Below are 27,698 nucleotides of genomic sequence, written 5' to 3'. Positions count from 1 at the left end.
TCACCCTGGCCCTGGGGTCTCTCCTGTCCGCCTGGTCCAGCCGGCGGGATGATCGTTCAGCCAAGACGTCTCCTCCGGAGTGCAGCCCCCTTCCACGAGCTGTCGCCTTTATTACCCAGTTCCGTCTGTCAGCCTTTCAAAGTCCCGGAACGTATCACGTCGGGGTCACCATTTGAGGAGATTAATTACACGGACTCCTGAATGTTGATCAGAAGATCCTTTATTAAGCGAAACCGCAGGTTATATAGTGGTGTTGTCTATTCACGCGTTTAAGTCATCATTTGATTGGTCACTGCTGAATGCCACGCGCAATACAGTTACATTCTATTAGTAGGTTAACAGACAATGTCTAAAATCCGCATAATCATCAACCCTCCTCTTAAGCTTTTGCTGAGCATCCTGTTATTCTCCTCCAGATTCTATTTTCTCTCATCAACTTCGTTATTCTTCTTCCTCTTGTGTCAATCTTCAAGAGCTTCATAACCTTCGATGATGTCGCCACCTCCAATGCCGACCACAAAGCTTTCCACAGATTGTGATGCTGGAAACTTTAAAAGCATTTTTGGATTTCTTACACTGTTGTGGTAGGTATTAGGCAAGGATCAGCACAGGTACCTAGAGAAGGGGTTTACATGCTGTGGCTGGATTCCTCTATGGCATAATTCCATCAGTGCTTTGTATATAAGTGGACTACTTTGTCTTCTGTGCACAAGGGAGCCTTGCTAAAGAATAGCTGATTTAATTCAGTTTGTACTGATCAGACAGAGCTAGCCAATCTGTCAGTGGGTCAGCCATCCTTGGCAGATGTTAACAGTTTACCAAAAGGACAGCAAGCACATGCTGATTTTTCAAATAACTAAGTTAGGAATGCCTTTCCCTCACAAAATTTGTGTATAAGACCCTCTGAACAGAAACTTAATATTTTCAGACATCAGTAAAAAAAGAAAGTGGTTGCATTTGGGAAAGGAAAAATTGTAACTCAAATCACACAGGAACTTGAACATGTTAATTGTGCAAATCTCGGCTTTCTTCAGCACTAGAGAAGTGCTGACACAGGCCAAGTAGTCCCTATCCCTTGGCAATGTCAACTGGATCATTAGGAAAAAGAAACAAAGCGGAAGCTGGGTGTTTTCTTCCAAGTGAAGAAACTTGTAGAACTGATGTAATGTTTGACTTCTACAGAAGACTTGTATAGCACCTCCTCCATGCAGAGGCACCAGAGGTTCCAGCGCTCATTCCAACAGCACCTCTGCAACTTAAGAGATCTGATGGTGGGAACAAATCCAACACTTGTGCAGCAGCTACAAGGCTCAGGTTCTTGACTAAGCTTTTTTGCTGTTGTTATTTAATGACTGCTGAAAACACACACAATACCTGTGCTGTGCAAGACCAGCACCAGGCTCTCTGACACTAATACACCAGCACGCTCTCTCAGGAGCCTGCGCGCTTTCTTGGCATGGCGTTCCACTTGTTGGTGCTTTTGTAGGGAATGGAAAGCTGTAGTCCTAACATTTACATTATTAAACTTTTTCTGAAGCTGGAAAAGAATGGGAGGCACAGCCAGTTTGCCAGAAACCGAAACGCCATCTTTATGTTCTAATGAGCATTAAAAACTGATACTGAAAAATACCATTAGCTCTTGTGTGCCAAAAAAGTGCAAAACTAACTTTAGCCAACTTCTGCCACGCTATTCCAACATGTTCTGTGTGCAAACTATCAAGCAAGGATCTGCAGATGATCCCTGCAGCATGCGTTCAATCTAACAAACTATAATCAGATGCGCCCATTAAAGGCTGTATGGACATTCATGGACGACTGGAGTTGAAGCTGCCTTGGAATGGACACAATGGGCTGGCAGCAGAATGACCGTGTTTGCCTTCGTTAGCAATGGCTCCATACGGCTGCCTAAGGTGCTAACCTTCACTAAGCACAAGACTGGTGGTTAGAAAGAACAGCGTATCTGATCTTTTCAGCAATGATCTGAGGGAGAAAAATCAGGATGTTTGAAAAAACTGAGCTCCTCCTAGATCTAACATACTTTACCCACTGAAAGACACTTTGCTGCCCACAGCAACTGAAACAAATAGGTACAATTTCCGTCCCTAACTACTATTTAGAATCTGTTTTCCACCGACAACTATGGAAAGCGTAAGGGTTAATGTAGACACATAGATGCATCAGAGGATAGGAGTTATCATGGAGCGTATAATTATGATTACTAAATCTGCTGTACAGCAAAGTGTGCCATAGATGTACAAGACAAACACAGCATCTTGAAAACATTTTTGAAGTTCATCCCTGAAACAGCACCTGCAGCCGGAAGTTTCTAACCTTGGCTGGGTGATTCTTGCCGCTTTTTTAACCGTAGCATACCACACACAGTTTCTCTTAATGCTCCTAGATTGTTACAGCTTTTGAATGAAACTTTGACATATACGAAAAAGATGCTATTTTTTTAAGATAAATATTAAATTTGCATTCCTGCCTTTGCTATTATCATATTTTCTAGATATTTGTCTATTTATAATGCAAATTCCAAATTTTCTAGAAAGCTGTAGGAAAACTATCTTACGCAAGATAACACGCATTAATTGGATATATATCTTCGTAAAGGTTTATCAGAATGAAGCTAATAGTGTGCTATTCTCACCACAAACATGATCCAAGCCATTTCATTTTAACTTCAAGAGTTTTTAACTTAAATTCTTCTTACTGGATCACATTTCTAAATGTAGTCTTTAGTCTCTTTACCTGGCTTATATGCAGGAAGAAGATGGCTATCTGTTTTCTCCCCTCTCCTTCAGTTTTACTGCTGAGACCTGCTATTTTAGTCATTCATACCAGAACATCATTCTTCATTTTTAAAAAAGGTATGTTTTGTACTTTAGATCAATGTTGCATGTTGTATTTTATAAATATAAGAGTTTTATGGACATTATTATTTAGAAAGTTGCCTGTAGATCAACAGTCCATATTGAAAGGTTTAAGGAAAATATTGATGCTTGTGTATATACTGCAGTCACTCTGGCACAGAAGTAATGAATGAATGCTGCTATGGACAAATTAGTTGCACCTGAGAATCATTTAAACAGAAACAAAGATTCCAATCCCAAGGAGGTAACTTGCAGAAAAGTTTAGCAAGGGATTTCCTAGTTCAGTGCATCAACTCTTAGCCTATTGACTAGGCGAGAGTTAAGATACTAGGTCTAAATACTGTAAGAAAAGTCAATGCATCTTTTTTCCTCCTAACTGTAAAAATGTTCACAAGTGTTGTTACATACATTCCATTTAGGTATTTAGAGATAACACACCAAAAAGACATAAATTGGAAGCCTAATTTCTGAAGTATACCTCAGATCTCATTTACCTAATTCAGTATTAATTTTATCCAATATAAAGAATATTTATTGCGATGTAACATCAATTACTTAACAACAAGACAGCATAGCTGTAATTTTTGTGACTGTAGTGGAAAGGTGCGCAGGTCTTCACATCAAAAGACATGCATTGTATGTTTTTTGTTTTTAACTGGGATATACATGGTGTTTTCTCAAACTACATGCACAGTTATCCTGTTTCTGGGGGGATCTGACAGGCAACATACCTCGGAAATCTTTAAATACTAGCAAGCTCAGCAAGTAGTCAATGCAGCTTTTATCCATGATAAGAATACCTGTGGGAAGGGTGAACAGTAGAAAGAGGAAAAAGAAAAAAGATCTGCACTTCAAAGATTCACTTCAGATGAAGCAGATGATAGAGAGAAAATCCCCATAGATTATTGTCGAAGCTGTAGGTGAAATTAAAAGTTGCATCTCCAATATATGCATTTGCCTGAAGTAATCTCTAGGTTTACATACTCTAGTGTGGACGCCGCTGAAAAGATACATATTACTTTTTTTTTTTCTTTAGTCTCAGTGTGGTGGGACTTTAAACTGAAGGTCTGTTAATACTCAGATCACTTTTATAATCCAAAGTATTAAGTGTCCAGCATGTAGCAGTCTTGATTATATTCTGGTCAGGATGTGGGAAAGACACTGTTAGAAACAAAACAATCAGTTCACTTAGACAGTCCCACAAACATGCTTTATGGCATCTGCCTCCTACTCATTTTAAGTGAGGTTTTACAGTGACACACTGGTGAAGATTCGTACACAACTGCAGGCAGATGCCCATGACTGATTCAATTGTTTGCACTGACACTCACAATTGCTGTAATTGCAACTGATGTGATTCAAGCTATTGCAAAAAAACAGACAGAGTGAAACCAACATTGTTCCTCAGAGGTTTCATTAGTTTAAACACAGAAATCCACTGACTTTTCTCGCTATAAATTCATCTCAGCATTTCATTTTGTTACGTATGCAATACTTTCCTCATTGATTTAACATATGAAGATTCAAGAAGTCTACTTAAAAACAGCGCTTGTACAATGAAGAGATAATACCTTTCAGCCTCATTACTTATTAAAAATTTTTTTTAAAAGTGATTAAAAGCTAAAGCATTTTTAGAAAATCAGTAAGGCCTTAAAGTTGCATCAGTTCTAACTTTCCTGAATGCTCAGTGTGCACCCATCATTCCTTCTTTTTTTTTTCCGTCATAACTGCTTAACATCATTAACGATTCAAAGCTGTTGCTTCTGAAGAGGAATGACCATCTTCTACAGTCTATGGAGAAAAAGAAAGTGTTTGGTTTAGAACTGGGCAGTATCTAAAACCTTCGCAAGAGGAGTTTACCTCGTAGCCTGTCAAGCAAGTTCTGATGAAGTACTGAAGACTTCCTTCAGACTGCCTACACTACTGATGGCTCAGTTCAAAGGAATTAACAGATGATCCGTGTAGGAGTTGAAGATTTAATATATTCCCTCTCCACTTCCAAAAGTAAAGTGACTTTTGCAGACATATTCCGGGGCAAATGGAAATCCCTTTGCAACATAAACCATATTCTGAACACATTTATAGTATCTTCATCCTGGACACTGGGAAACATCCATTTAAATGCTGGAGACTGTGATTATATCTAATACCAGCTAATATCAGCTAAAAGCAAAATAAACTCCAAAAACTTTACAAAAAAGCAAAAATGCCGGTTTCTGTCCTGTGCTCTCATTTAGATTAGCACATAGTGATAGAAAAAATGCTACTGTTTCAGCTGGAATTCCCCACTCAGGTACCTGAGTTCACTTAGATTGATCAAACGGGCCATGCAAGATGCAAGGTGGTAATGGACGCAGCAAAATACTTAACTAAATTTTGATTTTTTTTAAATAACGGACACCATCCACTCCCAGTGTTTCGCATCTCTGATGCATTAGGCTTTCCAGGATACTGGAGAAGAGACACCAAAATCAATAGCACACTGCATCAGAAAGGAGTCCTGAGAAAGGAAAGGCAAGTGTTTTAAATGTCTCCACTTACAGCAAAGCATTAGAGAAGGTCAGACGCCCAAATAACTCTACTACAGAGTGACTTGTAAGATGTGATGCTTTGAACACGAGGCTCACGTCCATCTCATAGCACATAGCTAAGGAAATGCACCTTGCATATAAGCAGTACAAAAGAGCTTCACCCTGCGAGTTCACGGGCAGACTAGAGCCAGGCAGCTATGTGTAGGGTCTGAACAGGAGAGAGGCCAGGACAGGGCCCTTCCCGCACCCAGGGGAGCACACCCTTGGCAGAGCTCTGTCCTCAAATGAAGCCATAAATAATTTTTGTCTGTTAAGAACCTGCCACATGTTTTCAGTGGTGGTTGACTACATTGCTAGAAAATGGTCTAGTATAAAGAGCTCAGTGAAAAAGCAAGAGGGAGAGCACATGTAGAAATGTGGTAGGTACCCCAGTAGGACCTACTGAGTGGGAGGCTGTGTGACTAAACAGCTGCGATCACATCACAGTGCTGCTGGACGAGGGGATGCTCCTGCGCTATAGGCATGGCACCCTAAAAACCACAGCTGGCGAAGTCCCTGATAAAAGTGATTTTCTCTCTGATGCAGTCAAAACACAGGAGCAAGTCTTTGTACCAGGCCAGCAGAATAAGACATCGCTGCCGCCAGTATTTCTGTTTAGATACCTGATCAAGTTCAGAACCATACTGCAGAACGCACCATACAAATCCATGTCTAGCAGTCACAATCTCAGGCAGAAAGAGGAATAAACATTAGTCCCGTTCTGCAAAGAAGGATCCAAGTATTCAGGGTCATATAGGAAACTAAGGCAGTGACAGCAGCTGAATTCAGATGCCCTAGGTGCCGGTGATAGCTTGAATACAAAATCCCCCTCCATACCACGCTGAACCATACATTCCAGAAACCTAGTACGTTAAAACTAGATCTTACCTTGTTTACCGCTAATGTCTAAAGAAGTCAAGAACCTGTGTACGCCCTGCAGCCTTTGCCTGTAAGTAGAAACATGAATAAATCCTGCCATCCTGTGCACCAGGACATGCACATACTTACTTGTGGGAAGTAAGACCATGCTACCACAAAATAATTAAAATCCAATTTAAGTTTTAATTCCTCTGACATAGATGACACAATTCCGGCTTCAACAATTTATTACGTCAGAACAGTACCAGACTTGAGTTCGAAATATACTTTAAACCGGTTTATAGCCCCCAAAGCAGCATTTGGTTTTCCCAAACTAATATTATCGGACAAGAGTGCATTATTACTCACACAGTTAGAAGACCACATGGAGTACAGCAGTATGCACACTTACTACTTGTAGAGCATTCCTGCCATCATAGCCAGTTTGCTCCAGGTCTGCACCAGCTTGGTACCAGGCATTCAGCCCATCCACATCACCCTTAGCTGCAAGGCTGGAACAAGAACAATGACATTGGTTCTAAATCTTTAGGTCCATTGTCCTACTGTGTCCTGCCAATGAGCTCGGCAGCTGAGGCAAACACTGAGCCAGAACAGGCTCAACATGGCTGCCCGGATAGGGAGGTAAGTAAAGGAACACTATTACAACAGCTTGGAATAGCTGAGCAAGCAACACAGCTGGATGAATCAGTTCCTTAAATTAATAGGGCTGTGCTACAAGTACTTACAACCAGGCTAGTTTCACACAGTGGGTGTGACCATGACCAAAGGGGAAAAAAAGTCATGCAGTTTCATATTTCACAACACAATATTTATCTCATGAAATGAGTTGGGGAGGGGGGGGAGGACAGTAGCTAAGTCAAGATGTAACTGAATAAGCGAGAGCGCAAGCAGACGTGCTAGCAGTCGGTGTGCTTATTTTAAAAACACTTAAAAAAAAACCCCTTAACAAGCTTGCATAACGATGTTCACTATCAGAAGCTATGGTAGCACATTTATGTGTTATCATTTAGATAGTAACACAGCTACTTTTTTTTGAGTTTTATAGCGCAATTTGTAAGACTTACATGCACAGCAAGACCAAAAAAAAAGTTGATTAAAGATTGCCTCTATCTGCCATATATAACAAACAGTAGAAAGGATCAAAATTAATCATATACAAATAAACAAATTAAAGTTTATAGAGAAATGAACACCAGAACGTTTCTTTGCACGTCTGCTGGTAGTCTCATCCATGGTATTTAAGGTTCATTTTTCTTTTGTCTTTTCTTCTTCTTTTTTTTTTTTTTTGTGTGTGGTTAAGTACAGGCTAACAGCCTGTCCGCAGACTACAGCATGACTGCCTCTACCAAGTCCGTAGCAAGGCAGCAAGGGCTGCTCTCAGCTTTCTCAAGACACTAGCATCCGTCAGGTTGCAGAACTAGCGGTCACCGCTCGCTCCGTACTTGTTGACTGTGCAGCAAAACTAAACTTCCCCGATAATAATCGAGTGAGGCTGGCGCTCGTTACGAGCGGGAAACCCCTCCAGACTTACTCAGCCAGTACACAGTTTGCTGCCTTAAACAGTGCTCCCTGCGAAGGAGCGGCGTACTGCTGACAGCAGGGATTGAGGATGGTGCAAGGCTCCGGCGCACGAGAAACAAGCTAGGCAGACCTGACGGAAAGTGGGGAAGGCAGGAGGCGGTACGGGGCAGGCCGGCAGGGAAGCTGACGGAAGGAGCCCTGACAGCGAGTCTGCAACCTTCGGTTCTCTGCTAGACTGAAATCACTTCTGTTGTTGATTAAATCTCTTGAGGACCTGAAAAAATGTTTTCAGGGGAGCGGAGGCCTCTAATTGCAGCAGCCCGAGGAGAAAGTCAGAGAGGCTTTTGCTTGTAGCAGCCCCAGACGTTGGGCAGGAAAAGGGAGAGAAAACTGTCTCTGTATTCCTCCATGCAACCCCACCAACCATAAAGCAGGGCAGAAGACCAAGAGCTGGGGCCTTTGGGGGACCGGGACACGACAGTAGGAGGCTAGCGAGGTTTAACAGTGCATCAGTCTGACATCACGAAAAGAAGGATCAAGAAGTCATTAATGAAAACCGCCATCACAGTGAAGGCCCCTGGAAAGTGGTAAAGAAACAGAGGAAGGGAAAGGAGGTTTAACAGGGAGCTCAGTGGGAAGTCCTTAAGGAAACGGCAGGAAAAAGAGTAAGCAGAGAAGAAACTGCTTAGCAGCCACTTCCGGAATACAAGAATTGTTGTTATTTACAGACCTAACTCTCCCGCGGTCGACACCAGCATGTCCTGGAATTAAGGAAGAAGCAAACACACAAAAAGCCTAGCAAGCGAGAGCTAAAAGCTTTTCAAACGCTGGACAGGAAACGAACGCTGTATTTGCCAAACAGAATCTCCTCATTCAGCCACCTCCGAAGTGGAAACCACTTTGGGCAAAGACCAGCACAGGTATAAGTTATTACCAACCTACATACCTGGGGCAGTGCAGCTAGCATCAGTGTAAGCACCAAACAAGGACTACGGCATTTATTTGAAAATTAACTGCCTAATAGCACCTGTTCGGCAAGGGCAGTTTATCTTGCATTGCCAGTGGTCAAAACTGCGAAGTGGTCTCCTTCCGTGATATTAGGGCAATCCAAATATATGGAAATAGCTTCAATTTTGCAGCAATCATTTATAGATCAAGTTAAAAATGCATTCTACGAGGACGGGATCCAGTGAACAAAAAAATACGTAGCATGCGAGATAATTTAGATTTAACTCTAAATAAAGGATGCCTACCCTTCCCTAAGTTAGTTACAATCAAGAACACCACAAAACGTTTTCTGCAACTCCACGTCTCCTTAGCTAAGCCAGATCCCTTTTTATGTCCTTCACACACTATCAGTGTACTTCATATGCCCAAATAACGCATAGAACTTTTCAACACACACTATAGGGAGTTTTGCTCTGTATCTTTCTTGAAGATATTTATGCAAGTCTAACTGCAGCAATTCTAACTTCAGTGCAATCCAGCAATTCCTACTGCAAGTGCAGCCTGTAAGCAGCAGCAAGTTCATAATTTTCTTACCAAGAAATGGAATAAAAATAACTTAAATATACATTTATCAGAATATTTTAAAACTGCTTTGTTGACAGACAACTACTTGCAACATTTTGCTAAACTCTGATTGACACCTCATACGGTGGATAATCTCATGTATGCTGCCTATCAATGACTCTTCCGTTTAGAAAAAACGACTATGTACCCGTTACACAGTTCCAGCACGGCTGGTATAGCCATGGTGATGACAAAAGGTATCTCTCAGATATCACCAGTACCACAGGAGCACATTGATTTTTAATTCATCCCCAACATTATGAGTTTAAACACAAGGAAGTTGAGGAGACAGTATTAGAACAAAAAAAATCACTGTCTATGTTCATGCATGAAAGCCAGTTTATTTGCTGTTAGGTAAGCATTCACTGAGTCCTGACACTTTAGTGCTTTCTTGAAGCTTGACCATTGTTTCAGGCTGGCTGCATCCCTGCGATTTCAGTGATTTCTGTTACTGGGCATGCCTCTGGCTGTGGCATGGACAGTCAAGGTCCAGCTATTACTCCAACTTCTGGCTCCTGGGAAGAGCCACGGGCCTGCTTCCTGGTCTGCATGTGGCACGGGACATTCCCTTCCCCTCCCACCCCAAATACTTAATTCCATGCTGAGTCCTCATTCAGCCTGTGAGCACACGTGCACTCCACCCTCCGTGTGGAAGACTTGCATTGTTTTTATATTAAACTTATTACCATTAATACAAGTTTAAAATATCTCAAAACCTCAAATGTTTGTTGTCAAAATATCAGCTTTGAAGAACAGAGATCATGCAATAGATATCCAGTGTGTACAGTGTTGCCTAAAATGCTGTAACAAACTGCATCAGAACAATTTTTCGTTTAAATCCCCTTGTTCGCTTTTTGGACGTACTACTACTATCAGGTCAGCTAGCCAAACAGGTTCTGCACATGGCAGGAGGGCTAAGTAAGGGGCCAATCTATTTGCAGAGGAATGTGATTCTCTAAGCCACTCCTCTAATCTTCTTGACAGATGGAAACAATGCAAACTAAGAATTTAGTTCTGTCCTATCACTTGCCATGCTCTGGGAAGCGCATATTTTAACCTCACAATAAAAGTTATTATCCAGTCCACGCCAGGATTCCTGGAAGGACAGTGTCCAGTCCCTACACTGAATGGACATAAAAATAACTGTTCCCCTTAGGAGCTACATAAAACCTTTTCACAATTTTCAGAGTAACCTGTTATTCAGGACCAGTACTGGATAAAATAAATTTTTTCCAGTACTGGAAAAAATAAAATCAGGTCTCTATTTTTGTCCCCTACATACATTTCTATCATTAAAACACCTTATCTAAGAACAACTATAAGGAAAATCAGCTTCAGAAGAGGATTATATTCTCTTAAGATTAAACATACAAACGGTGAGCATTTGTTCAAAAATTTCAGGATTAAACCTATTTCTGTATTTGATTTAGTTATTTTTGAGAAAAATGGATCTTAATCAAAATTATACACATGTGCAGTTTTATTCTCACATAGAGGCGCTATTAAAATACACTTTGCTTAAAGGCCTCCTTCCCGCCAGTGAAAGCGCTTGGAAAAAAGGGGCATATTTGCTTCCAGCTCACTCATACCCACAATACTCTCTGCTTTTGCACTCTCCTGAGTCACTACTGCTCTGGCACAGAGTTGATTCTTAATTTCATCATTTCACTTGCTTCCTTGTTATTAATCTAGCCCAGAAGTAGTCACACATCATACACCACGGACCCAACTATTCTTGAAAGTTATTTACGTGGTGTCCCCTTCAGAGTCTCTTTTCCCCTCCATCCCAATCTGGTAGCCAATAACCTCTTGTTACATTTACCTGCAGAGTACTGTTCCAGTGTCCTCCAAGTCACAGCTTGAAAGGTGAGCTCCAGTTTCTCGAAGTAAATTAATCACTTTTATGTGCCTTTATGAGATGGAGAGAAAAAATAGTTTAAAAGTGTTTTGACCTATGTGTTTTTTTCCCTAAATCCAGCATTATTCAAATATACAAACAGTTAGTGAAAGTTCTCATACAGATATTCTCCACCATCACTATGAACAGTACAAGGAGTGTTTTCACAGTACAAGGTGACAGGTGTAGTAAGATGATTTGCCCTCCCTATCCAAAAAAAAAAAAAAAACATTCACATGGTCAGCTCATGAAAGTGTTTCATTCAGCTCCAAAACTGAAAGGGATGTGTCCCTTTCTTTTCAAAGAGTTCTTATTTTCCTTTCTGTAGTCCTAGATTAATTTAACACTAGAAATACTGTGACAGAAGCACGGACAAATAGCCTCATTCCTGTATTTTGCAGAATATAAGACTCACAAATATTAGTCTCTTAATTATCTGTCTTATCAGGTAAGCAACAAACCTCTATGTTAAAGCAGAAGCTGATCACCTTTTCAAGGCTTCAAAATTGTGCTAAGTACTCTTATGAGCCTCCGACAGAAGCATATCTTTTTCTAAACCCCCTCCTACTAATACCTTTATTATTTACCCTCTGTTGCTCTTCCAGGTGGGCACTAATGACACCAAGGGCAAACTGGATACCATCAAACAGGATTTCAGAGCTCTGGGGATGGTGGTCAAGGGTCTGGGCGCCCTGGTCATCTTCTCCTCAATCTTGCCTGCGAGGGGGAAGGATGGGGGGAGGAGTAGACGAGTTTTCCAAGTGAACAACTGGCTGCGCCGCTGGTGTTGGCAGCAGGGTTTTGGTTTCTATGACCATGGGACCCTGTTTGAAGATCGACAGCTGATGGGGAGAGATGGGATCCACCTCACTAAGCGGGGCATGCATGTCTGCCAACAGGTTGGCCCTGGTAAGAAGGGCTTTAAACTAGGAAAGATGGGGGAAGGGGAGTGTTATACGAGACAGCATAGTCAGTAAAACACTGCTCAAGTCAGGATGCCTCCAGCAGGTGCATGCAGCCAGTGGGGTACCTACGGAACATGGCTACGGAGGATCCTCTTGCACCTCTCCTGAGAAACTTGCATGTTCGATTGCCTCTCTGAAATGTCTGTACACCAATGCACGCAGCATGGGGAGTAAGCAGGAAGAGTTAGAGATCTGTGTGCGGTCGCAGGGCCATGATCTCATTGCACTGACAGAGACATGGTGGGATAGTTCACATGACTGGGATGCTGTCATGGATGGCTATGTGCTTTTTAGGAAAGACAGGCCAGGCAGGCGAGGTGGCGGAGTTGCTCTTTATGTGAGGGAGCAGCTAGAATGTATGGAGCTCTGCCTCGGGGTGGATGAAGAGCAAGTTGAGAGCCTATGGGTAAGGATTAAAGGGCAGGCTAACATGGGTGACACAGTTGTGGGGGTTTACTACAGGCCGCCTGATCAGGAAGAGGAAGTCGATGAGACCTTCTACAGACAGCTGGAAGTAGCCTCACGATCACAGGCCCTGGTTCTCGTGGGGGACTTCAACCACCCTGACATGTGCTGGAAAAAGAGCACACCTAGGCACAAACAGTCGAGGAGGTTCCTGCAGAGCATTGAGAATAACTTATTAACACAGGTGGTGGAGAAGCCAACGAGGAGAGGTGCAATGCTAGACCTTGTACTAACAAAGAAGGTCTGGCTGGTCATGTGAAGGTTGGGGGCAGCCTTGGCCTCAGTGACCATGAGTGGTGGAGTTCAGGATCCTGCGAGGAGGAAGCAGGGCAATGAGTAGGACTGCAACACTGGACTTCAGGAGAGCTGACTTTGGCCTCTTCAGGGAGCTACTTAGGGGAATCTCACGGGGCAGGGCCCTAGAAGGAAGAGGGGTCCAAGAAAGCTGGTTAATATTCAAGCATCGCTTCCTCCAGGCTCAAGACACATGCATCCCTCTGAGTAAGAAGTCCAGCAAAGCGGGCAGGAAACCTGCATGGATGAGCAAGGAACTCCTGGCAAAGCTCCAACAGAAGAAGGAAGTGTACAGAATGTGGAAAAGGGGACAGGCCACTTGGGAGGAATACAGGGACGTTGTCAGAGTATGCAGGGATGTGACAAGGAAGGCTAAGGCCCAGTTGGAATTAAATCTGGCAAGGGATGTCAAGGACAACAAGAAGGCCTTCTTCAAATACATCAATAGCAAAAGGAAGACTAGGGAAAATGTGGGCCCGCTGCTGAATGGGGTGGGTGCCCTGCTGATGAAGCATACAGAGAAGGCCGAGTTATTGAATGCCTTCTTTGCTTCAGTCTTTACTGCTAAGGCCAGCCCTCGGGAATTCCAGACCCTGAGGACAAGAGAAGAAGGCTGGAGAAAGGAAGACTCTCCCTTGGTCGAGGAGGATCAGGATACAGAGATCTTTTGTCCAAATTTGACATCCACAAATCCATGGGCCCCGATGGGATGCACTCACAAATGCTGAGGGAGCTGGCAGATGTTATTGCTAGGCCACTCTCCATCACCTTGGAAAGGTCATGGAGAACAGGAGAGGTGCCCGAGGACTGGAAGAAAGCCAATGCCACCCCAGTCTTCAAAAAGGGCAAGAAGGAGGACCAAGGAAGCTACAGGCCTGGCAGCCTCACCTCCATCCCTGGAAAGGTGATGGAACAGCTCCTCCTGGAAGTCGTCACTAAGCATGTGGAGGACAAGAAGGTGAGCAGGAGCAGTGAGCATGGCTTCAGCAAAGGGAAATCATGCTTGAGCAATGTGCTAGCCTTCTCTGCTGGAATGACTGGCTGGGTAGATGAGGGCAGAGCAGTGGATGTTGTCTCCCTGGACTTCAGCAAGGCTTTGGACACTGTCTCCCATCACATCCTCCTAGGTAAGCTCAGGAAGTGTGGGTTAGATGAGTGGACGGTGAGGTGGCTTGAGAACTGGCTGGTTGGCCGAGCTCAGAGGGTTGTGGTCAGAGGTGCGGAGTCTAGTTGGAGGCCTGTAGCTAGTGGTGTCCCCCAGGGGTCTGTCCTGGGTCCAGTCTTGTTGAATATATTCATCAATGACCTGGAGGAAGGGACAGAGTGCACCCTCAGCAAGTTTGCTGATGATACGAAACCGGGGGGAGTGGCTGACACACCAGAAGGCTGTGCTGCCATTCAGAGGGACCTGGACAGGCTGGAGAGCTGGGCAGAGAGGAACCTCCTGAAGTTCAACAAAGGCAAGTGCAGGGTCCTGCACCTAGGAAGGAATAATCCCATGCACCAGTACAGGCTGGGGGCTGACCTGCTGGAAAGTAGCTCTGCCGAGAAGGACCTGGGAGTCCGGGTGGACAACAAGTTGACCATGAGCCAGCAATGTGCCCTTGTGGCCAAGAAGGCCAATGGGATCCTGGGCTGCATTACGAAGAGTGTTGCCAGCAGGACGAGGGAGGTGATCCTCCTCCTCTACTCAGGCCTGGTGAGGCCTCCCCTGGAGTACTGTGTCCAGTTCTGGGCTCCCCAGTACAAGAGAGACATGGCACCACTGGAGAGAGTCCAGGGAAGGGCTACAGAGAGGATGAGGGGACTGGAGCATCTCTCCTCTGAAGAAAGGCTGAGAGAGCTGGACCCATTTAGCCTGGAGAAGAGAAGACTGAGAGGCGATCTCATCAATGTGTACAAGTATCTGAAGGGAGGGTGTCGAGAGGATGGGGCCAGACTCTTCTCTCCGGTGCCCAGTGAGAGGCAGCAGGCACAAACTGAAACTCCGGCAGTTCCATCGAACATGAGGAAAAACTTCTTTGCTGTGAGGGTGACAGAGCACTGGAACAGGTTGCCCAGAGAAGCTGTGGAGTCTCCTTCCCTGGAGATCTTCAAAAGCCACCTGGACACGATCCTGTGCAACGTGCTCTAGAGGACCCTGCTTGAGCAGGGGGGTTGGACTAGATGATCTCCAAAGATCCCTTCCAACCTCAACCATTCTGTGATTTACTTCCACATGGAGTCTTCAGGAGGTCTGCCTTGTCCTTTCCTTTGAGTTAAATGGAAAATGATGTATTTAAGCACTACCAGCCAACTCTCATTTCTTAGTCACTAGCTTGAGAAGGTTTATGGAAAAGGCCATATTAAGGTCTCTAAAGGTACTGTTAGTGGGTGAAAAATTATGAGACAGCTGAAAAATTTGCAAAATATCTTTCTCAAAAAGTGACCTAGTGAAAGGTTTATAACTAGTTTCTGAAAGGAGGTGATGGTGTGTTTTCCTCTGCTAAACAAATGATCTAGTTCACAAATCCAAAAGCAGAACTTTTCTGCAGAAAAAGCATGATGACACTAGTAGTTCAAGAATACTTTCATAGTTCCTCTTTTAAGTAAGTTGCATATTTTGCAGATACCATAACATGTCAAAATGAAGACTTAGGCATATCATTCATTCATCATAGAAAATATGTGAGGTTTCCCAACCCATTATCTGAAAACTCACCTGAATTAATTCAAAATAAAAAATAAGTTCACATACATGTTCAGCTTCATCACCTCCATTTCCTTGGAGGTTACCATGTGCCTTTCCATTTTAGAACTGGACTAAATGCTTATCTGACCACATTACTTCTCTTAGGAATCTCCATCTTGAGAATGAAGAGTTACTTTGAAGTTACCCAGACAATTCCCATTTAAGTTTATACATCTCACATAAGATCTTAATTTACAAATTAAAAACAAAAACTGTACAGATGCTATTGGTATCATTTCCCCTTTCCAATTGTAGATTATTTAACCTACATAGCAGATTTTTTAATTGCACTTTTTTTCACTTGACAGCAAAAAGAATCATTCTTTGTTTCCTAGCACAGCACTGCTGGAACAGCATGCACTGCAAGTTTGCTCAGTTATCTAAAATATTTTCTCAGGAGGTCCCTTGTGACATGGCAAGACATCCACAAGCATCTCCCTGAGGCAGCAAATAATGGCACTGCTTCCTGTTTTTCAGTCTGCAGTGAAGAATGACTTCTACATTTACGAAGTTTAAGTTCAGTCAACAGTGATTAGCTAAATATGAATCTGACCTAAAAAAGATTAAAGCAGATTAGATTAAAGTAGAACATGTTTATTCACTCAAGCTCATAATCAGCACAGAACTGAACGTGGATAGCATCTTCTTATTCTGCAATGACCGCCCTGGCATATTCCACGTTTCCCACCTTATGTTCAAAATCACAGCATGAAACTAGTGCTTTTTTTTTTTTCCCGATAAAAGCTATGCTATGGGACAGCACTAAAAGATAAAAGGGAGCAAAGCATGTAATGTTTTGCTTTGTCTTCTCTCAGTGTGCTCCCCTTATGAAATCCTTCTTATCGCAGGATTCCAGTAACGAGTCAGGCTTTTCTGTTCCGTTATTGTACATGTTCACTCCTCGCTGGTAGCCAGACTCTCTCCAGAAGGCACTTCCTGTCATACCTATGCCACGCACTCGCTACTGCTCTGCGTGGGACTCCCTATACATTTATGATACAAACAGATTTTGGGGCGTTTATCTCACATGTGTAAATGAAAAAACAAAATGGTTTCAAGTGGAATTTTTAAGGATTAAAACTCACAGTGGTTATAATGAGTGTTTACAAAATGACAGCTATAAACAAAAGTATACTATCCTGAGGACAATGAGTAGCTCAAGATCGTGTTTCCTGGTATGACAGGAAGGAGAGGAAGGGTGGCATACCACACCTCGTTAAGGGAGGGGTAAGGGGGAGCTTGTTAGGAGAGAAAAAGAATAAGGACTAATAGTGATGCACAACTTAAAAGTGTTAAATTTAGTACTATGACTGTGAAGAACAGCTCTGTCTGAGAAAGTGAATGGACTGCCATGTTCCTATCACTCCTATCACTCAACATGAAAGCTATGCAGGAGGTTAGTCACACAGCAGCTTGTTCCTATTTGCATCCAGCCAGTATCCCCACTCTAAAGAAACTTAAGCTCTATCTAGAGTACCACTTCTGCTATCTTATACCTACGCACAAGAGTATTATTCATATTTCAAGAGGCTAGCATTGAACTTTATGATATTTATTATGTGTTTCAGGTGCAAGAGAGCTATTTTTCTCTAGAAGCTGTTTCCTTAAGTGCTACTTTTCTGTGGCTTTAATAAAGCCTCAGAATGATCACAGTTTAGCTGACCTTCAGATCAGAAGTTCAACTATGTCTTTAGCCATAAGCTTTGGAACAGTTCAGATGTGATTCCCATTCTGAGGTTACAGCCCATAACTAGCAGTAGAGCAACCACAGGATAATCAAAGTTCAAAGTGTAGGAGAAAGGCCAACATCACCATGGTGGCCCTGGGGTACACAGCTGCTTGTCCAGTCTAGCCCCGTCTGATAAGCAAGAGCCATGAGGAGCTATTGTCATCTGTCAACTACGGCCAGCTCTTTCTTTTCTAAGCTCTCCAACATCTGTTATCTAACTGTGGATGTTGGTCGGACATATGCTCTAGAAACAAGGCTATTTTGCATATGTTGCTTAAATTAGCCTTTTAATACTACCGCTGTCATATGTTTTCTCTTCGGAGGGAAAAAACAAATAGACAAGAAGCGCTTCCAGTGTCTTCGCCCTGCTAGATTCCATTATTGATAACAGTGGAGATAAAAAGACAATTTATATCTACTCTTTTTCATGGGCCAAAAGCAAAAATAAATGGTTTGGCATGGTCTTCAAATATTCATTGCTGTGACCAAGTCTGAGCTCCGGATAAAGGCATCAGAACTTCTATCACTTCATGAGTACTCTGGATTTACCCCGATCAAAGTGCTGTACAGCGTGATCATCTTAGGCCTTGCCTTGGCAGACACTTCCTAAAAGTGAATCAACTTCAAAGGGATGAATCATACATGTGAAATTAACATGCATGTAAAAGTTTGCAGGATGGGGGCCTCAGGGTGTACACCTTCCACCAACTCTCTGTAAAGAAACGCAGGTGTAAGTGTATATCCAAACTTGACCGGCTTCATTCTTTTTAATGCTTGCTTCCCCAGCAACTGCAATGGTTATGGCAGGATAGGCTTAGTTTTCCTCGTTCAGTTTTCCATGTAATAGCAGTAGGGATTTTATACTCAAATACTGTAAGGACAGACTTCAGTGTACTTTTGGAGTCAGCAATGTTTAGAATTTCACTCTGTCTTAGATTTCCTGAAGTAATGTAAATGTAACCTTGCAAAATATCAAATATTTAAATTCATATTTATGTGGGAGGTAATTTTACTGCCTCTAATCTGATGTTCTCACAGCGCTACACAAACAACTCCCTATTTTCAACCTTTTACCACGCTACTACAAGTAAATGGAAGTGCTTTTACTACATAAAATATACACGATTTTTATTCAGGACATGTTCCTGCTTAGAAGAGTTTCTGTTATTAAAAAAGTATTATTCTATTGTTTTGAAAATGAATTATTCCTTGAGGGTATTCTAAAAAGTTAAAGGAATGCTACTAATTTTTATATGTCAAGTAACTGGCCCAAATTAACAGTGGTCCACTTAGCTTCACGCATAAAGTGAATGAGATTACAGGCAAATTGCACAGTTTGAAAAATGAAATGAAAAAGCAGAAATGCAGTAGTTTATTCCTTATTTAGAAAGGGATTTCACATCTTACAATCTAAACAAACAAAGGAAGAGTCACTTAAAGTGACTTTAAAAAAAGTCACTTAAAGACAAAAAATTTAAGAAAATATCATTGATAATGTAAGAGACTACAGATCAAATTGCTGGTCTACAAGCTGACAGTGCTATGTCAAGAAGCTTTTAAGAAGAGACATAACTCCTGACCATTTTTACAAATTATTAAATGGAAAAGAGAAATCAATCATCATTAAACATATTTGCATGTTAGGTTAAAAGGCAAGCCACTGAGAAATGTGACATCCAAAGCTGAAAGAAAGCTATTTTTAAGATAAGTGGATATTGTACTGCAATTATATTCCAATTAAACAAAAATTAATTCTTAGAAAATGGGATTAAGCTGATGCAATATTCAGTAACATTGAGAAAGTTGCAATATTAAACAGTTTAAAGCATTGACTGCTCATTAAGATCAGTTTTCCCTCTTCCCTCTCTGCCACTTAGTACGTTGCATCAGGTTCATCTCTTCACTTACAGCACATAGCTGTTTAATAAATAGAATTTAAATATTTTTGTAGCAGAAATCTTTTTAGTGGGTATATATTTATACAAATGTACAGCTACTAGATTTCTACAATTCTCCTTTACGTGCTTATCAGTGTAAAATGCAGTGCAAGCATATAGCAGATCTTAAATACAAATTTATGAGATTAGTTCTAGGTCAGCTCTTCCCCTCATTCCAACAGTAGAAACAAAAAGAGAAACTGAAAATGGTTAAGGTGCAGTTTCATTTTACAGTTCCCCATATCAAATTGGGTGTGCAGCTTTAAAGAGCTTAAGAGTCATAGTAGGAGTCTAATATAGGAGTGGCAACACTAAGGAATCCAAACAACATGCTCATGTGAAATTCCTCAGGCAGTAGTTGGGTGCGGTAAAAAAAGTAGGTGCCTGATTTGCAGGAACATCTAATGGTATCTAATGCTTTAGCATTTTCTCACATTGGACTAGGGCCACCTCTATTCAACTGTGAGGTTATTTGTTTGATTTGCTGCTGGGCTTGTTTTTGCTTTAAGACTTTAAGGGTTGGCCACTGAAGGGCTTTTATATATTCCTAAAATAAAGCAACAACTATAAAGCCATAAGGGATCGTGCAGTAGTATGGCAATAGCACAATGTGTCCACACAGGACTCCAAGTCTCAAGTTAACAGGGCCTCTTGAGTTTTTCTACATCAAGTCCTTGAGACAAAAAAAAGCCTTCAGGTTATTCCTGCAATCAATGTATAAACAGGACTGCCAGACCTCCCTGGGAGCTAACCTGGGAGCTGGCCAACCAGGTGAACTTGTCAACATTTGAAAGCTGTAGGAATATTTGGGGACAAACACCCATGAAGACCATTGAAATTCTATCACTCCAAGCTCCTCTATGGAAAAGAGCTTCTCTCCTGCCATTGTACAGATGGAACATGAGATAAGGAGCTGAAAGTAGATCAAAGACACATGAAGAGATCAGGGCATGCAGCTTCTAACAAGTTGGAAGACCGATGGCTCTGTGAATCCCCAGGGTATAAAAACTAAGTGTTTGGAATTGATCTTTCGTAACGGATTACTTTAGTATTCTGTGCCATGGCCACTCCTTAAGACTATGCAACATGGAGAAGGCCAGCAAAACGGCATGTCCATGCCTACCATTCAAGAATTGCTGACATTCAGAACGACAGGAAGAGGTAATCCACAGGCCAGGCAGAGTCATGAATCCAATGTATGTAATTATGAGTGGGTGGAAGAGAAAAATCAAAGAACCAGTCACCCAGCAAGAGATTAGAAGAAGCACAGGTAGAAGGGAAAGATTAAAACATGTCAGCCTACTGATGTAGTTTGTGCCAACTGAAACAGTCTGGTCTTCATGAGAAAGGAGAGGGCAGAAAGAAAACAGACAGCCCGGGGTCCTGCCTGCTCCCTTCCGACAGTCAAAATCAGTGTTTAGTCCGGTTACGTTTTATAAGGAAGGCTCATAGCAAAGAGCGGAGTCTTGAAAATATGGACAAAGACTTGATGGGAAGGCAGCAATAAGTTACCTTAGTGCTAAAATGCTGCATCTGTACAAAGTTGTTTGCTTTCATTTGAAATTATTTTTAAAAATTCTTTAATTTAGGCTAGTCACATCCTTTGAAATGAAGCTATTTTGTGTTATTTTAACTGCTGTAATTTACATATGATTGCTCATTCTAAAAGCTACCAACAGGGATGGACTAAAATGCAAACAGAAATAAGGTTTATAAACTTTACATAGAGTGGTGTATAAATTACTTTTGTTACCTGAAACGGATCGCATCTATCAGCGGGGTAGATCCATGCCTGTCTCTAGCATAAACAGTTGCACCACACATCAACAGATACTCAACTAGTGGTAGATGCCCTTCAGAGGCTGCAATATGAAGTGGAGTTCGGCCATCGTAGTCTCCAGAGCTCAAGTTTCCCCCCTGCGAAAGCACAGATCCTTCACATGCTGAAAAGGTCATGGCTGCACAGGAAATTGTTGGTACAACAACAGATGCCTATATCACATTTTAATTCAGCCAAAAAAATATTAAGCTTGTCAAACTTGCATAAATTTTACCTTGCAGTGTTGTTTTCCGCGCCAATATTCCACCTTCCCATGTTCCAGCCCCCTGCACATTATCTCATTGCAGCCCTTTCAGGTATGCTGTTTACTGCAGTACACCACACAGCAGCTTTCTGCCTATGCACGCAGTCTGCTACTTTAACTTGTCTCAGTTTATTGTTATTTTCAAGATACTTTCATCCTTTTTCTAGGCCCATTACCAAAGTCTCAAGAGTAGATCGTTTGCCAGGGCAAACAGAAAAAAAAAAAAAAGCGGTGTAGAAAGTGATACTGGGAAATGACTGTACTACTATTTTTTTTAGATATAACCCAAGCTGGGGCTATGGGGAGAGCCCAAACCCTGATTTAGCATCGAACTGTGTTTTGCTTCAACATAATTTTCCAGTTCTTTTTTTCATCATGAAAGATTTACATCCAAAAGGTGGATACTATGAATATGCATGAAGAAAGTTAAATGAAGGAAAGCAGTACAAACCATTTTAAATTGTTCCAAAGTTATCAGATAAGAACTTGCATATTAAACTATCTGTATTTTCACTGTTCAAAAGAAAATGTAATAGCTGAGAAGCAGAGGGGGAAAGAACATACCAGTTTTGAAAGGCAAAGACTGAAGTGCCTAGAAACCAATTGTATTAGTCAAAAGTACTTTGATTCTAAGACTTGAGTAGTTATGACCCAGTGAGCATGGCTTCCACCCAGTCATTTACAGCTCTATTAAAAAAGTCATATTTGGTACAAACTATTTTACATTACCATTTCTCGTATGGCTTTTAGTGCATCTATGTCACCCAGTTTAGCTGCAGCACAAGCCAAAGGTGGAATTAATGCATCTCTTATGGCTTCTAATTCCTGAGAAACAAATAAAGATAAACATTTAATATCATTCTTGTATCTAATATGATTGATGTCCAAGTCATAAAAACACTGTCCTTATGCTTTCACGTAGTTTCCAAATTAAACTTTTGGATATTTAGAAATGGTAGCATTTAGTTCTTGGAAGGAAAGAAGTCTTATGTTTATTTTTACATTTTGTAGGTCTCACATCTGCGAAGATTTATATTCCTCCCTTCCAAGCAACACTATAATTACCTGATATCTATATATACCATTTTAGGTGCACATACTAATTGCCATCTGTGTACTGCCAAAATTACACAACAGTACAGTAAGAGAAACAGGGCTGGAAGGAGTTGTAAAAGACCATACAGTCCTTTCTCCTCAAGACTGGATCAACCTTATCCATGTGATTCCTCAGATATTTGTGCAACCGGTACTTCCAAACCTCCACTGACAAATCCACAGGCCTCTTAAATATTCTCCCATTTCTCATACATGCTAAAGACGAGCCACACATTCAGTATTTATTAGTTACTAAAAATCTCACCTTCCCTGTAACCAAGGCAAGAGAAAAGCAAATGCTTGCATCTTGCAGTGCTCTTCACTGAACAAACAGTATTATGTTTTCTTATTTTCTGATTGGGAGGGACTAATACTGCTTATGTAGTGCCTTCCTTAGGAGCAGCCTTCTCTGACTGCATGTACACTTAAGTTGTTTTACCCCTCATTACTTGTATTGCTGCAAACTGTCGATATATTTGACCACAAAAATACAGAGCACTTTCTTTATATCATGGATACCCTGAATTACAGCAACTGAGCAACTCTCTGAGGCTTGTGATCACGCACCCAGCCAGCCAAGAAAACAAACTCAAGCTGAAGCTACAAAGAAGAAGAAACAAAAAAAGTTAATATGCTTTTAATTAAAAACATTTTAATGTTATGCTTGTCATTGTGTCCCTTCTCCCTCGCCTAACTGGTTAGCTGGGACGCTCAGTACTAAAAAAATAATAAAAATAATAAAAAATACCCAGTGCTCCTTCTTTTTTGGGGGGGGGGGGCTTTGTTGTTCACCTTTAAGTTAGGTTCATTTAAGTGAGTTTACAGCTTTACATGAGTTCAGTTTTAAATATCTAAGTATATACCTCCTTACAGCCGATACTCAAAGATTTGGCAATTAGTTGAATAAACTTGCTATCTCTCAGAGAGATCTTGTCTCCTGTGGGTACAACAGTCATTTCTCCTCTTAGATTCTTACTCAGCATCTGAAAAACGAGCAATCAAATCCTTTGTTAGCAGAGAAAAAAAAAACGGTAGTAGACTAAGAAAAAATCTTAGGATCAAGTTAGAAAACCGTTTGGAAGAACTATGGAAACTAATTGATTGCAGACAAAAGTTTTAAAAAAACAGTTACTGTATGATGAAGACTACAAGCTTAAAAAGACAAAATGGGGGGGGGGGGGGGGAGGAAGGGCAGGCAACGAAAACTTTCCTCTAAAGCAAAGAAATCAAGATAAGCACATAACAAAACATCCCAATTTTTAAGAGTATGCAGACAAAAGATCCCTAATGGGCTAAGCTACAGCCTTCTTGAAAACGCAAAGATAGTGAATAATTGGCTGAGTAAGCCTGAAGAGGAGAACCATCTGAAATGCTCCATTCCCAAAACTCAGTATTACGGTCTGTCTAAACGCTTCCTGCCCAGACAGTGTACTTAGGCCTCAAAACAAACCCCAGGGTGGCCTGCAGACAGAGTCATTTATTTCATTTGATTTTCAGACAGGTTCATTAGCCCTGATTTTGTTAAAATTTGGCCACAAATTCAGCTCTGAATGCAGAGGGTCTAGAGCAGAACTAGTCATTCAATATTAAAGCAGGAGTGTAACAATTGGCCGTAGAGGTGCATCCAACGCAACCAGGGGGGGGAAAAAAAAGATAGCTAGTTCACTGCATAGATGCTTGAACATGGCAATAAAAAAAACGAAAATACTCTAAAAGCTAAGCTCTGTGAGATCTGGAGAACAGGAAGACTGAAGCCAGTCATTAAGAGAAAGCAACTGGTTTCCTCAGTTTTGATAATTTACATACTGGCACTCTTTCATTAAAGGTTGCTGATGCAGCTATAAAGCACGCAGTTGCTTCAATTAGAATTTTAAAAAGCAGGATTGTGAAAGTTTGCAAGAACAGATGTGATGCTGGAAGGAGGAATGCCCTGGGTTTACTTATGTCTAGGCATGCCTTTTATGAAAAAAAACCTCCAAGCACTGACGATACCGTAGCTGTCTGCTGGAAGAGTAACATATACGTGCAACTCTCTCAGGGGATACTAACTGCTTTGGTGCACTTTTAGAGTTCGACAGGTTGAGATCATTGCTTCGCACAGGTAACCTCAGCAATTGGCACCTGTGTTAAACGTGCCCAGCGCAAAGCCCTGTGCGCACTACTCCGCTCCATCAGCTCTGCAGCCATTTGCATGTGTCTGGGGGCACATTCCTTGCTCCTTTGTGTTGGAAGAGAATCCTAAAATAACCACGTCAGCTTCAGGAGAGCTTCCATCTCTTGGGAGACTATTGTTTGGTGATATGTTTAGCTGAAGATATTGCCACAGACAACATATTTCCAAGCTTCCTTCTCCTCCTGGTCTCTACCATTCAATTCCTGCCCAGGCAATGCAGCAAGCTGCTCCCTTAGCTGTGCCAACACAATTGTTTGTGGGTCTCTACCATTGTACAGACATTCCTCAAACGAGGAAACCGATCCCGCTTTAACTCAAAGAACTTGCAGAAGTCATTTTGTTTTTCAAGCCATATAAAAAAGCTCCTGCCACTACCTCATCAACACTGTGCAGCACATTTCAAAGGGCAGCACATGAAGGTGCAGGGATACCTTGGGCCAGTGGTGCCTAAGATGTCGTATCACCAAGTCCTTACCTACGTAATTCAGCTATATTGTCTCGGAGAACTGGGTCTCAAATTAAGTTTTAACCCATAAACCTAGGCAGAAAGCCAGCTGGGGAAGATTCTCCTGTCCCAGGTCAAACATTCCTCTGCGCAAGAATAACAAAATCTACATTAAAAAGCAGGCTGGCATACTCACAGCCCAGGTTAGTGAGCTTACCAAAGAGGCATCAGTGCAGAGCTTTGGTTTCTAAAGCATATATAAAAACACGCTCACTTGGAAGCAAAACAACATTGAATTCACAGCACCAGATTTCTAATGTTTAGGCACCATTAATGAAAAATACCACCACTCTTCACATAGCATTATGTCAACTGTTCTTGCATCATGTTCTTGCACAGAGTATATTATTGCCGTCCTCACATAAGAGACGCACAGCCCCTTCTCCTTCCGTTTTTCAGATCAAGGGCTTTATCAAACAAGTGAAAGCTCACAATCTGCAAACTATCTGCAAACTATTCCTAAGCATGGTAAGCGGTACTTCCACCCACGCAAGTCATGATCATAGGTATCATGATCTGTCGGTCTCAGAGCTGCTACTGGCTGGAAGATACTGAGCATGAAAGAATGATCAAATTTGTTTCAACTTTAATAAAAACAAACCACCATCATCAGATACACGTGTGCATGCCCAGCTTAAGTCGAGAGAGTGACTCATCATGATGTCATTACCTAAAGTGTCAGGATTATGATTTCACTGCATACAAGCACAGAAATATGCATTCTGGCAGGCTGCTGCTCTCCTATCTAAGTCAGGGCATTTAACACAGAGCTAGAGATTCATTGTATTAAGGAACTGTATTATTTTGGGGGAAATACCTTGATTAAACACCAACGAATAAAAATAACCTTGCTAAATGGGTTAAGATATTAAAACCAGTTACAACTGGTTTTTAAGATAATCCTTTATTTTTGATGCATTTACAAAACGCATCCCATCTTAGAGAAACAAAATCTAACATCGACCTGAGTAACACTGTAAAGGAAGGGGCTGTAGGCACCATTTATTTTCAGAACTAGCCTTGGGTGAACAAATCTTGGATGCAATCTTCACCTCATTAAAGTCAACGACAAGATCTTTCCTGCCTTCAGTGGGGCTAGAATTCTGCCTCCCTTACGAATTTCCACATACAGGTTTTTAGCAGAGAGACGTCCAGAGTAGACTACTGCAATTAAAAATAGCATTTTTATGGCTTGGTTATGGTTTTCAACTGATTTATGCACAGAATTCTCTTCTCTCCAAATCTCCATATATTTATTTGCCTAACAATATTTTCCATAAGAAAAAAACATATGATAATCACATTATGGCTCTGGAATCAACTGCTTTTAAATGCAAGGGAGAAGCTCAAGCCATTCAGCTAGACAGAAGCTAGCACAGTAGACGAGAAAGTTAAAGCCTTTCAAGGTCACTCTGAAATATTTACCTGCCTCTTCTCCTCCCAGCTAAGCTCACTCTTGCTGAGCACGTATGACAGTTTAGTTAGGGCTGCCTCTGGTGTCATATCACCTCCAGGAATTACTCCAACATCAGCAAGAGTCTGAATAAAAAGAAATAATGACTCCAATTAGCATAGCATTCAGAAATATGCATGTGTAGAGAAAATGCACATGAATGATAGGGAACCACACAGAATACAACGTACAGCCATACCTCCGTGGAGTCTTGCCCCTTTGCCACTGTAATTTTTGTTATTTTAGTTATCAAATGTCTGGCAAATACTAGACCCAGCTGAGCAAAGAGGACTTCCATTTTAAGTTCCTTTTCATGCAGGAACACTGGAAAGTATTTAACCAAACACTTGCCATGGTCATTTACCTGTGCTAAAATGGAAAGGTTACAGGTCCGTATCAGCTATCTGCAGAGTTGTCAGATTACGTTTGCTGAAAAGCTGCAGTCACTCTGTTTTAACCCAGTGGCATTTTGAACATTGCCAAGTAGGCTGTTCTCTCACAGACATATTTACCATTCTGTTATGGGGTATTACTCTGGATGAATTCCAGCACGACAGTGCGCTCACAGCAGGAGCGTTTTCACATCTTTCTAGGCTGCACCAGCAGTGTATGATTTAGAACTTACCAATGAAATACATAATTTACACAGGTCTGACAAGAACAATTACAAAAAGACGACCTACTCTTTTTAACTTATCTTCTCAGTAGTTAAAAAAAATACCTGAACTAAAGCAAAAAGCAGAAATGAGCCAACCATCTTTGCTATGGCCAGCGAGCTCTCTAAGTGCACTGTGAGCAAGGCAGCAAAGACAAAAGAGATCTCAGATCTCCTGCCACTGAGAATTGTACCAGGGCAAATACTCAGGCTTTCTCTAAACCACAGACCGTCAGGTTTATTATAATGCGATGCCTCAAAGTTAAGCATCTTGCAGTAGGTTCTTTACACTGATTTATT

The 27,698-nt window shown here is 41.6% G+C and overlaps 1 protein-coding gene across 1 annotated transcript in view; it reads right to left on the bottom strand.

The window, feature by feature from the left end:
- Window positions 1–202: 202 nt before the first annotated feature.
- Window positions 203–27,698, bottom strand: part of ASPG (asparaginase) — a 52,184-nt gene continuing 24,688 nt past the window's right edge. The window contains exons 9-16 of the mRNA XM_068947220.1: window positions 26,716–26,829; window positions 23,476–23,595; window positions 22,247–22,342; window positions 21,187–21,350; window positions 11,238–11,324; window positions 6,714–6,813; window positions 6,332–6,390; window positions 203–4,664 (exon numbers count right to left, since the gene is read on the bottom strand). Coding sequence (XP_068803321.1) covers window positions 6,343–6,390; window positions 6,714–6,813; window positions 11,238–11,324; window positions 21,187–21,350; window positions 22,247–22,342; window positions 23,476–23,595; window positions 26,716–26,829 — 729 coding nt within the window. The 3' untranslated portion in view covers window positions 203–4,664; window positions 6,332–6,342. The remainder of the gene's footprint in view (window positions 4,665–6,331; window positions 6,391–6,713; window positions 6,814–11,237; window positions 11,325–21,186; window positions 21,351–22,246; window positions 22,343–23,475; window positions 23,596–26,715; window positions 26,830–27,698) is intronic.

This window comes from Struthio camelus, chromosome 5 (genome assembly GCF_040807025.1).
Source record: "Struthio camelus isolate bStrCam1 chromosome 5, bStrCam1.hap1, whole genome shotgun sequence".
In the NCBI taxonomy this organism is placed as follows: Eukaryota; Metazoa; Chordata; class Aves; order Struthioniformes; family Struthionidae; genus Struthio; species Struthio camelus.
Note: the sequence above shows the minus strand (reverse complement) of the source record. Positions and strands in the feature narration are given on the sequence as shown.